Here is a 13262-nt window from a genome sequence, read left to right as displayed (position 1 = left end):
AGACAGCAATCTAAAGATTGAAGTCTTGCTTTTCAGCTTTCTACCCAAATGTCTATATTTTCCCTTCAGGACCGCAATCCTTTTCCTCCTTATGTCATTGAAACCAGTATGTACCATGACTTTCCAGCTGTTCACCCTCCCATTTTTGAATGCTGTGGACCAGATCTGAGACGTCACTGACCTTGGCACCTGGGAGGCAACATACCATCTGGGTGTCTTTTTCACGACCACAGAATTTCCATCTGGTCCCTTAACTATGGAATCCTCTATCACTACTACACTCCTCTTCCCTCTACCTCACAGAGCCAGACTCAGTGCTGGAGACAAACCATAGTGTCTTTCTTTACTAGTTAACTAACATTATACCATTTTCTGTACAAGGACCTCATAATTGCTGCATTTGAAGGATAAGTCCCCAAAAATGTCATTCAACCTAATTTGGAGGTTTTTTGCTCTCTCCTTGTGATCCATTTGGCTCGCAATTGAAGGTGAAGGAAGATTTGATGAAAATGGGATTTTTTAAATTAACATGTATCTGAAAGCACGGCAAATAAGATGTAAACAACTGATTTGTCCTGTTATAATGTACTTATATGACATATTTTTGTTTCTGAAATCTCAAGTTGTTGATTGTGAATTTTATATTTCATGAACCTTGACAGTGCTATTCTCAATATTATACAATTTAGTCTTAAATTATTTTGAAGGTGATTCAGGTAAAATATTTGCCCTGACTGGGTTCTCTGCCATATTAATTTCATTTAATCTGTTTTTCCAATTCCAATCCATAATTACCTATTTTACAATGTTAAATACTGTATTTATGATTGTATGATGTCGCCAAATTTTAACTTGTTGTTGTAACACAGGCTGAGTTGGAATGGGGAAAAACAAATTACATCCAGATAAAAAGAATAAAGGAGGTGAGTTTGTTGTGTACCATTAAATTGTAATAAGGTGTTCATGAAGGATTGTTTGCTATTAATTGTGTAGCTCTATTCTTCTACTACTAAGAATCCACTTCTGATCTTTTGGGTCATTTGTAACCTTTACCTCAATTATAAGTCTCCTCAACTTCCTCAAAGTCTTTTTAGCAGAAGGAAAACTTGAATTTTGTTAATCTTCTGACAGGCCAACTGTGATATTAAGATCACAGGTTGATGAATTGGATATCTAATCATAGAAATGAGAGAAAAATGGGAATTATCTTTTCATCATGTACATTTTGCTGAAGCACGACGAGGGCTGCAGAGTTCCCAACGGAAAACTCTTCGAAGATTCAAGCTTGATTATGAAAGACATCTGTTGCAACATAGAGAATAATAACGTTTGTCCAAGGTGACAAAACTTCAAGATAGTAGACCACTCTTGATCTTTAGATCTTCCAGGCACTTAAACCTATGTGGACAAAATTACTGAATAGATTTGCCACCCTGCCAATCTAATTTTAAAAAAGTTATAAGAACTTGTAGAGTAAACAAAATTATTAGTATTTTTTACTTTAGAACTGTTGGTGATTAAGATAATGCAGATAATAAAAGCACATAATTTTTTTTCAAAAGCAGCTACTTACTTTGCAGTCCTCTGTATTGTTTTGCCACATGGTTCATCCAAAGACTATTCAACCATTGTGGATAAAATAACCAGTGCTCAGTCAAAATCAGTGACTAGGACTTTTCTTAAGGTACTACTCAGATGACTCAATCCAACCTTGATAGGATAGAAATTTAACTTTGGTGACTAACACTAAGTAAATATAAAGATAATGCTAAACAATTGTATTCCTCTCTGTTCAGTTCCACTGGAAAAAATATGTAGAAGAACCATAAGCCATTCCAGATAATTTGTTAGGGATTTAATCTTTGTAGCTAACAAGGGGTTTCTCCTAAGGTGCTACAAAAACTTAATATATTCATTGTGAAGCTTAAATATTGAGTGCAATAATAAACAATTGTTTCCAAAATTTATTGGGGGCTGTAAAGTGATGGGCAGGTATTGAATTTGGCTTTAATGACTGAATCTGCAAAATGTAAACCAATGGATGAAATCAAACAAGAATGAAGAGATTGCTCAATGTAAAAATCGTATCGACTAAAAGGTGGCGGTGACTAATACTGGAGGACAGCTGTTTTAGATGAGTTAAAGATACTTTAGGGGAAATATCAGAAGGGTTTTTTTTTACACAGTTGTGGGCAGCTGGAATGCACCATCGGGCATGGTAGTAGAGGCTGATGTAATAGGAACAGTTGAGTGACTTAGATAGGCACATGGATGTAAGAAAAATGGAGGGTTATGGGCTATTAGAAGGGAAGGGTTGTATTGATCATGGAGTGGGTTTATATAGGTTGGCAAAACGTGGGTTAGAAGGCATGTACTGTGCTGTACTGTTGTATGTTGTGGACTAAGGTGGAGTGAGAAGAACAGGAGTTTTCAGAATAATTTCCACTTTATTAAAAGAAAAAAATAACTTGGCTGTTGAAGCGAAGTGTGGTTCTGAGGAGGTTAAGAAATATTGAGACCTTTTTGGAGATGCTAATTAAATTAAAATGAATATAAACTAAAAACATGATCATTGTGAATGTTTTTGAAATGACAAATAGTAAGTTCCAGTGGCTTTATATCACTTGAAAATGCATTCTTTGTATGCCGGATAGCACTAATAGTTATGGAGTCACACAACATGGAAACAGTCCATGCTGACCAAGTTCAAAGTAAATTTTATAATCTAGAGTACATGTACATCACAACATACAACCTAAGATTCATTTCCCTATGGGAATACTCAGCAAATCTATAGAATAGTTACTATAACAGGGTCAATGAAAGAGTGCAGAAGACCACAAACTGCACAAATGCAAATATAAATAAGTAATAAATAAAGAGATAAAGGGTCCTTAAAGTGAGATAATTGATTGTGGGAACATCTCAATTGATGGGCAAGTGAATGTAGTTATCCCTTTTTGTTCAGGAGTCTGATAGTTGAGCGGTAGTAATTGTTCTTGAACTGGTGGTGCAAGTCCTGAGGCTCTTGTACCTTCTACCTGATGGTGGCAGTGAGAAAAGAGCATGGCCTAGGTGGCGAGGATCTCTGATGATGAATGCTGCTTTCCTACAACAGCATTTCATGTAGATGTGCTCAATGATTGGGAGGCTTTTACCCCTTATATACTGGGCCAAATCCACTACCTTTTGCAGGATTTTCCATTCAAAAGCATTGGTGTTTCCATACCAGGCTGTGCTACAGCTAGTCAATAGACCTTCCACTACACATCTATAGAAGTTTGTCAGAGTTATTGATGTCATGTCAAAACTCAGCAGACTCCTAAGGAAGTAGTGTCACTGTTGTGCTTTCTTCGTAATTGCACTTGATGCTGGATCCAGGACAGGTCCACTGAAATAGTAACACCCAGGAATTTAAAGTTGCCAGTCCTCTCCACCTCTGATCCTCCAATGAGGACTGGCTCATGGACCTCTAGTTTCCCTCTCATGAAGTCTACGATCTCATTACCCTCTGAACTTTTCCTGTCTATGTACCTGCCCACGTGCATTTACTGCCCAAGTTGAAGTTGGAGGCAAGTTTAGGAAAATTGTCAAACTCATTATAGGTGCAGGAAGCAATGCCAATGCAGTAGTCACTGTTTTTTTAGAAAAAATTGAGTGTTTACATTGTAGGTTTGGAATTTGGACTGCCCTATGTAGATAGCAAAATGGCAGGCATAGCTGGAGAAGACGTGAGTGTCGTGCCCGTGACTACACTTTGGATTTGGAGAAAGTGGGCGGAGAGGAAAGAGAAATTCTTGAGGGTAAAAACCAGTTCTACTGACAGAGAAGTGTGGTGAGTTAGTTGGACATTTGATAAATAATTTGTTAAGCACAATGTTGTGGGTTGAAGGGCCTGTTCCTGTGCTATACTGTTCTATGGTCTTTAATCACCCTACACCCGTGCAGTAGTCATTGATACAGATAACCACACACTTTGACTTGAAAGCTTTTCTTCAGAATCTCTGGTACTGACTTGAGATCCTGCCAGGTGATTAGAAAAAAGAGATTGATCATATAACTGAGGTTTTAAATACTGGAAAGAGGGGAGAGGTGTATTAAACTCATTTTACAATCTAGTCAGTGAAAAGGCTGAAGAAGATCAAGAGATGATAGGAAGCTTAGCATTTATCCCCTACCTGGCAGTCTCCTGGAATCCAATGTGACTTAAGATCATAAGATTTAGAAGCAGAATTAAGCCATTTGGCCCATCAAGTCTGCTCTGCCATTTCATAATGATTGGTGTAACGAAGGCCCGTCACTGACTACGGATGGCACATGGCGCACTCGGTAAAGCATTCATCCCCGGCAGAATGGTGACTGGGTCTAAACCAGAGCTGCTGCATGGAGCTGTCTCATATAGAGGCAGCAGCAACCTGCACAGGTGTGCTGATGGTGGAGGATACCATCTTTAAATGGATAATTGCATTAATTAGCTTTTGGTTGGTCTAGGGGGAGGGACTTAGCAGTTATAAGCCTCGGGTTACTAAGGCTTTGGGGTTAGTTTTCTTTTGTGTTTAGTCTGAGGGTAGCTGTATATGTTTTTTTTCCAGTTTTTGTCTTGTTTTGAGGTAAATAAAAGCACCTCAATCTAGTTTTGCGACTCAAGCAATCTTGTTACTTTTCTTAAACAATTGACCCACAGTTTTTTGTGACAGTTGGTCCATTTTACCTCTGAGCCCTGAAGTCCTGCCTTTCCCTCATATCCCTTCATGCCCTAACCAATCAAGAATATATCAACCTCTAAGTGTACATGAAGACTTGGTTACTACAGTTGCTTGTGGTTACAAATTTCACAGATTTGCCACTCTCTGGCTAAAGAAATTCCTCCTCATCTCTGTTCTGAATGTATGCCCCCTTATTCTGAGGCCGTGGCCTCTGATCTTCGACTCTCCCACCATAGGAAACATCCATTCCATCAATGCCTTTCACCTTTTGATGGATTTCATTTAGGTCCTCCCTCATTCTTCTGAACTTCAGTGAATACAGGCCCAGAGCCATCAAAAGCTCTTCAAGTGACAAGCCATTCAAACCTGGAATCACTTTTGTGAACCTCCTTTGAACCCACTCCAGTTTCAGCATATCCTTTCGAAGATAAGAGGCCCAAAACTGCTCACAATACTCTGAGAGGCCTCACCAGTGCTTTATAAACTCTCAACATTACATCTTTGCTTTTATATTCTAGTCCTCTTGAAATGAGTACCCTCATCACATTTACTTTCCTCACCACAAGCTCAGCCTGCATATTAACCCTTAAGGAATTCTTCACAAGTTTCTCTGTGCCTCAGAATTTTGTATTTTCTCTCCATTTAGAAAACATACAACCTTTTCTTATCAAAGTGCATGACCCTACACTTCCTGCCACTTCTTTGCCCATTCTCCTAATCTAAGTCCTTCTGTACCCTCCCTACTTCCTCAAATCTACCTGCCCTTCCACCTATCTTGATACTGTCTGCAAACTTTACAACAAAGCCATCAATTCCATCATCCAAATCATTAACATATAATGTAAACTTGAAATGCACTTTGATAGAAAAAATAAAGATGTAGACTATTTTCTAAACAGGGAGCAAATTTAGAAATCAGCGATGCAAAGAGACTTGGGCGTTCTCATCCAGGATTCCCTAAAGGTTAACTTGCAGGTTGAGTCAGTGAAAAGGAAGGAAAATACAATGTTAGCATTCATTTCGAGAGGACTAGAATATAATAGCAAGGATGTAATGCTGAGGCTTTATAAGGCATTAGTCAGACCATACTTAGAATATTGTGAACAGTTTTGGATCCCTTTAGTTAAGAAAGGATGTGCTGGCATTGAAGAGGGTCGAGAAGATTTTCACAGGAATAATCCCTGGAATGAAAATGTTAATGTATGAGGAGCGTTTGGTGGCTCTGTGCTGTACTGGAGTTTAGAAGAATGAATGAGAATCTCATTGAAACTTATTTAATATTGAAAACCCTAGATAGAGTGGACCTGGAAAGGGTGTTTCCTATGGTGGGGAAGTCTAGTACCAGAGGGCACAGCCTCAGAATAGAGGGACGGCTCTTTATAACAGAAATTAGTAATTTCTTTAGCCAGAGGGTAGTGAATTTGTAGAATTCAATGCCACAAATTGCTGTGGAGGATGGGTTGATGGGTTCTTGATTAGTGAGGGCATCAAAGGTTATGGGGAGGAGTCAGGGGACTGGGGTTGACGGGTAATAAAATAGCCCTGATGGAATGGCAGCGCCAACTCGATGGACTGAATGACATAGTTCTGCTCCTATGTCTTGTGTTCTACCAACTTTTATACTCAGTGCCCTGACTTGTGAATGCAAGTGTGCCAAAAAGCTGTCACACTCTGTCTGTCAGGGACTCCACGTAAAGGAAGCCATATATTTGTCTCTCTGGCCTACAACACTCCCCTAAGCCTGCCATGCTACCAGGATTTGACCTTTCAAGGTGTAACACCTCACACTTAAACATGCTTCCAATATTTATTATGTGTATTAAGTGTTTGACCTTTTGAAAAGCAAATCTGGTTTTCTTTTTGGCCAAACTGCACTCAAATTTAATGTTTTCTCCATATTGGCTATGATAGATATGGAATTGGATGTTGGGTATATCTGAGAAAAATGCTAAAAAGGCAGCAAAGAAGGAATCCTGCTTTCAAGGAGATTACTTATTTGAGGCAATGCAGATGTATCAGATTTAAGATCCATTCACTACAATTATTCTGATTTTACCATTAAGGGTAGTATTTATAATTAGAATGTTGACTCATAAACTAAGTCATGAATTTAAAGCTGAAGCTATGCAGTGATCTTAAGTGCTGTATCCTTGGACTGAACACAAAGTGTATCACTGTGGCATGAAAAGAAATTGCTATTAAAATTCCCCAAGAAAGTCTTAAAACTGATGCCCTGAATTTGAAGACTCTTCTAACTCAGGATCTCTTGTGCAGTTGGATCCTGGATTTCCTCAGTTGGATCCTGGATTTCCTCACTTGTAGACCCCGTAGTTCAGATTGGCAAAAACATCTCCTCCACAGGGATGTGTGCTTAGCCTCCTTCTCTACTTGCTTTACGCCTATGATTGTGTGACTAAGAACTGCTCCAACACCATATACAAGTTTTCTGATGACACTACTGTTACGGGCTGTATCAAAGGTGATGATGAATCAGCATACAGGAGGGAGGTTGAGAATTTGGCCAAGTGGTGTAATAACAACAACCTCTTACTCAGTGTCAATAAGACCAACAAACTGATTGTAGACTTCAGGAGTGGGAAACCAGAAGTCCATGAGCCAGTAATCATTGGAGGATCAGAGGTGGAGAAGGTCAGTAACTTTAAAATCTTAGGTGTCACTATCTCTGAGGACCTCTCCTGGACCCACCACATAAGTATTGCAAAGAAAGCACGACAACACCTGTACTACTTCAGGAGTCTGTGGAGGTTTGCATGTCATCAAAAACCTTAGCAACCTTCTATAGATGTGTGGTGGAAAGTGTGCTGACTTGACTGGATTATGGCCTGGTATGGGAACACCAATGCCTTTGAGCAGAAAATCCTACAAAAGGTAGTGGATTTGGCCCAATACATCATGAGTAAAACCCTCCCAACCATTGAGCACATCTACATGAAACATTGCTGTAGAAAAGCAGCATACATATCAAAGATAATCTTTTTGTGCTGTACCATCAAGTAAAAGGTACAAGTGCCTCAGGACTCGCACCACCAAGTTCAAGAACAGTTATTACCCCTCAACCATCAGGCTCTTGAGCAAAAGGAGATAATTATACCCATTCTACTTTTGGTATTCCCACAACCGAGCATCTCACTTTAAGGACTCTATTTTGTGCTTGTTGTTTATTGCTATTTATATTTACATTTGCACAGTTTGTCCTTTGATTCTGTTTACAGTTACTGTTCTATAGATTTGCTAAGTATTCGTAGTCATAGTCATACTTTATTGATCCCGGGGGAAATTGGTTTTCGTTACAGTTGCACTGTAAATAATAAATAGTAATAGAACCATAATAGTTAAATAGTAATATGTAAATTATGCCAGTAAATTATGAAATAAGTCCAGGATCAGCCTATTGGCTTAGGGTGTCTGATCCTCCAAGGGAGGAATTGTAAAGTTTGATGGTCACAGGCCGGAATGACTTCCTATGACGCTCTGTGCTGCACCTCGGTGGAATGAGTCTCTGGCTGAATGTACTCCTGTGTCCACCCAGTACATTATGTAGTGGATGGGAGACATTGACCAAGATGGCATGCAACTTGGACAGCATCCTCTTTACAGGCACCACCATCAGACAGTCCAGTTCCATCCCCACAACATCACTGGCCTTCCGAATGAGTTTGTTGATTCTGTTGGTGTCTGCTACCCTCAGCCTGCTGCCCCAGCACACAACAGCAAACATGATAGCACTGGCCACCACAGACTCGTAGAACATCCTCAGCATCGTCCGGCAGATGTTAAAGGACCTCAGTCCCCTCAGGAAATAGAGATTCCTCTGACCCTTCTTGTAGACAGCCTCAGTGTTCTTTGACCAGTCCAGTTTATTGTCAATTCGTATCCCCAGGTATTTGTAATCCTCCACCACGTCCACACTGACCCCCTGGATGGAAACGGGGGTCATCGGTACCTTAGCTCTCCTCAGGTCTACCACCAGCTCCTTAGTCTTTTTCACGTTAAGCTTCAGATAATTCTGCTCAGACCATGTGACAAAGTTTCCTACCGTAGCCCTGTACTCAGCCTCATCTCCCCTGCTGATGCATCCAACTACGGCAGAGTCATCAGAAAACTTCTGAAGATGACAAGACTCTGTGCAGTAGTTGAAGTCCGAGGTGTAAATGGTGAAGAGAAAGGGAGACAAAACAGTCCCCTGTGGAGCCCCAGTGCTGCTGATCACTCTGTCGGACACACAGTGTTGCAAGCACACGTACTGTGGTCTGCCAGTCAGGTAATCAAAAATCCATGATACCAGGGAAGCATCCACCTGCATTGCTGTCAGCTTCTCCCCCAGCAGAGCAGGGCAGATGGTGTTGAATGCACTGGAGAAGTCAAAAAACATGACCCTCACAGTGCTCGCTGGCTTGTCCAGGTGGACATAGACACGGTTCAGCAGGTAGACGATGGCATCCTCAACTCCTAGTCGGGGCTGGTAGGCGAACTGGAGGGGATCTAAGTGTGGCCTGACCATAGGCCGGAGCAGCTCCAGAACAAGTCTCTCCAGGGTCTTCATGATGTGGGAGGTCAATGCCACTGGTCTGTAGTCATTGAGGCTGCTGGGGCGCGGTGTCTTGGCAGGATGTCTTGCACAGTACAGGAACCCTCCGGAGCCTCAGGCTCAGGTTGAATACATGGCGAAATACTCCACATAGCTGAGGGGCACAGGCTTTGAGCACCCTGGTACTGACACCATCCGGTCCTGCAGCCTTGCTTGGGTTGAGACGTTTCAGCTGTCTTCTCACCTGTTCAGCTGTGAAGCCCACCGTGGTGGTTTCGTGTGGGGAAGGGGTATAGTCATGAGAGCATGGTGGGGGACTGTGAGGAGGGGAGAGTGGAATATGTGTTGGTTGGGGGCCGACAACAGATGACTCGTGGGGGATGGGCAGGGGCCACAATGTCATATCTGTTAAAGAACAGGTTAAGTTCATTGGCCCTGTCCACACTGCCTTCAGCTCCTCTGCTGCTAGTTTGCCGGAACCCATTGATGGTCCTCATCGCCCTCCAGACCTCTCTCATGTTCTGCTGGAGTTTCCACTCAAGCTTCCTCCTGTACCTGTCTTTAGCCTCCCTGATCCTGGCTTTCAGGTCCCTCTGTATTGCCCTCAGCTCCTCCCTATTTCCATCTCTAAATGCCCTCTTTCTAGTGTTCAGGATGTCCTTAATGTCCTTTGTCACCCGTGGCTTGTTATTTGAATAACAAAGGACAGTTCTTGTCGGAACATTGCAGTCCACACAGAAGTTGATGTAATCAGTGATGCACTCTGTGAACCCATCAATATCCTCTCCATGTGGCTCACAGAGTGCCTGCCAGTCTGTCACCTCGAAACAACTCTGGAGCGCCTCATAAGCCTCCTCCGACCATTTTCTCACTGTCCTTGAGGTTGCAGGATTACTCTTCACCAGAGGCATGTAGCAGGGTTTTAGATGCACCAGGTTGTGATCTGACCTTCCCAGTGGCGGGGAGGGGAGAGGAGCTGTATGCATCCTTAACGTTAGTGTACATCAGATCCAGAGTCCTCTCCCCTCTGGTTGTACAGCTCACATACTGCTTGAAGTTGGGCAGCGTTCTAGCCGTGGTAACCTGGTTGAAGTCACCCGAGATGGTAATGAGGGCACTCGGGTGCTGGATTTGTAATCTGGCTATGACGGTGTAAATGATGTCACACGCCGACGCTGGGTTGGCAGAGGGAAGGATGTACACAACAACCACAGTTGCATGCAAGATTTCCCTTGGCCAATAATATGGCCGGAGTCCAACAGCAAGAAATTCAGTATCCAGGCTACAGACATGTTCCTTGATTGTAATATTCCTGCAGAAAAATAATTTCAGGGTTGTATGCAGTGATATATATGTACTCAGATTATAAATTTTAGTCAGAATTTTGAACTTTAATTAGGACGACAGACTGTTTACTCAGGAATGTTCTTTCAGATATTGTTATAGAGGCATGACCAAATGAGTTCAATTCGGTAGTTTGGAAAAGTGGAAAATTATGAGGCGATTGAATGAAACTTTCACAGCTAAATGCTACTCCTCCCTCTTTCTTGTACATTTATGTAACTTAAATTCCTGCATTTTTTTTCTTAAGTTGTTTCTGTGCATTTTAGGTGGCACAATTGTATGAGGAGTTGAAAGAAAGGGTACAGCGTTTTAATATGTATGTTGATCAATCCCATGGAAGTACTAATGAAGAGTGTGCACACAAGCAGAGATTTATTTTGCAGGTACATATTGAAAATATGTCTATGCACAAAATATTTTTCAGTTTAGCACCTTGTTTACAAATTAGGAAATTTAGAGCACAGTTTATATCATTAAGTGTGTCACTGCACTCTGACTTGCCACCCTTTGCTCTTTCTGGCTTCTTTACATCATTGAGAAGCACAAAGGATTCAAGGCATGGCAGATATTTCTGTGTAGATCAAGTCGAATCTTCTGTTTTTGTTAAGTATACTTTTATGTAGCTGTTTTTACCTGTCTGTGCAACAATGCTAACTGTCTTTCATGAAATTTGGGTTAAGCTGTATTTACTTTGGCAATATTATTATTTCCACAGGTTGTGCTGGCTGGGGCTTTTTACCCCAACTATTTCACATTTGGCCCAGTGTCTGAAGAAGTTGCTGTGAAAGACATAGCTGGAAAAGATTCAAAAACTACAGTAGTGGTATGTAGCTGTATAATTGAAATAAGAATATCAGAACCTGTCTATTTTACAACTTTACAGTGAGCAGTTGGGTTAAAAGAACCAGTTATAACCAGAAATGGAAAAGTAAAGGGCAACAGATGATAAAAATCTGAAATAAAACCAGATATTAAGAGAAATAATCAGTGGACAAGGAGCATCTTTGGGCATGGAAACAGTTAACATTTCAAGTTGCTGACTATTCATCAGAGCTGATAGAGAGTCATTGACTTGGTAATACCACTTTCTCTCTTTACAAATGCTGATTGACCTGTTGAGTGTTTCTTGTGTTTGCTTTTATTTCAGAGTTAGCAACATGTCTTTTACAATGCAATAAATTTGAATTTCTTTGGTGGAAGGATGTAATTAAGAATTCACAGGGTGATGCACTAATAAAGCATGCTGCTTTCATTGTTTGACTTTAGAATGCAGTGTTGGTACTTACTGGAATTACCATCATTCGAATTTTCCTGAGAATACTAATGGAACCTGCAGATATGGCATTTAAACACTAATTATATTCAATTATCGTGAAGAAGTACAGACCCCACTCATCTGTTCCATCAAATGCATTGATTTTTTGATTGATCCACAGAAGCACACGTCAGATTGTTGAAGGCATGACACCTATTGGAGGGCATTATGTCAAACATGATCTATTAAAATATCATGCAGACTCTCTGAGGGTTGCGAGGAGGCAATTTAAGCAATAATCATCCCAGGATGATTTTTCAAGCAGCATCTCCAACTTTTGACTACAACTCTGAAACCAAGGTCACATCTTGTGTTAAATTTAGCGAAATATCTGATTCTGACTACCACTGATGCTCTTTAGTATCTAAACCATTTGAGTAATGTTACCTTGCCAAGATCAGAATACCCCTTACCTATCTTGTGGACTATGCTAACATACCCATATGTTCTTTGGTCGAGCTAATTAGTTTTATAAGCTGTTATAAATGAGTAAAATATACCAAAGCATCCAGGTCTGGTTTGTATCATTTAATGAAATACTTTTTGAATTGAGTCACTGAGCTCAATTGTGAAACTGTATTTTGGTTCACATTTGCTATAGGTGAGGAATGTGCCACCTTATGGGTTCCTGTACTATAAACAGCTTCATTCTCTGTTCAGGCAGTGTGGGCAAGTCAGAACTATTTCATTTGATGGATCTAAGTAAGTTGCTTTTGTTGTGTTGAAACATTAACATAAACTTCATACCTCAATACTTTTCCTCGGTGATTTCTAAATTCCATTTTAATTATCTTAATGTACAGAATATTTCCATTCCTAAAGTCCTAACCCTTAACAAAATACTTCTCAAAAATAGGGGCTTTGTTGAATTTGTGCAAAATCCAATAAAGAGAACTGAGATTCATCCTGCAGTGTACATGGCATTGAAGATGGTCCAGCATCGTATTCCGCTGCAGTTGAATATTCATCCTGTGGAAGAGATTGAACAGTTGACTCAAAGACTTAATAGTACAAACTTGCAACATCCAAGGTAATATCTTATTGTGTTTAAAGGTACGAAGATGCATTTTATTGTCAAAGTACGCATGTACAGTACATACATGCATACAAGACATACTGATATTTGTCTTCTCCAGACAGCTGTGAAATACACACGAAAAGAAAAGAAACAAAATTCACAGACCCCTGAATCCCGCAGCCCCTCCCTACAGTAAAAAAAAAAGTGACAATAGCAATAAATCTCTATTTGCTCCCACAGAAAAAATGACAACACCAATTCCTGACCATCTCACTCGCAGGAAAAAAAAATAGCAACACATCCCCAATCCCTACCCCACAGGATAAAAAT

General features: G+C 40.6%; 1 protein-coding gene across 12 annotated transcripts in view; it reads left to right on the top strand.

Moving 5' to 3' along the window:
* The window catches only part of tdrd9 (tudor domain containing 9), a 151149-nt gene that overhangs the window by 81438 nt on the left and 56449 nt on the right, over positions 1–13262 (top strand). For all 12 annotated transcript variants that reach the window (XM_072269734.1, XM_072269754.1, XM_072269758.1 and 9 more), the window contains 5 exons: positions 870–923; positions 10866–10982; positions 11315–11422; positions 12516–12616; positions 12771–12944. In XM_072269734.1, coding sequence (XP_072125835.1) covers positions 870–923; positions 10866–10982; positions 11315–11422; positions 12516–12616; positions 12771–12944 — 554 coding nt within the window. The remainder of the gene's footprint in view (positions 1–869; positions 924–10865; positions 10983–11314; positions 11423–12515; positions 12617–12770; positions 12945–13262) is intronic.

This window comes from Mobula birostris, chromosome 1, assembly GCF_030028105.1.
Source record: "Mobula birostris isolate sMobBir1 chromosome 1, sMobBir1.hap1, whole genome shotgun sequence".
In the NCBI taxonomy this organism is placed as follows: Eukaryota; Metazoa; Chordata; class Chondrichthyes; order Myliobatiformes; family Myliobatidae; genus Mobula; species Mobula birostris.
Note: the sequence above shows the minus strand (reverse complement) of the source record. Positions and strands in the feature narration are given on the sequence as shown.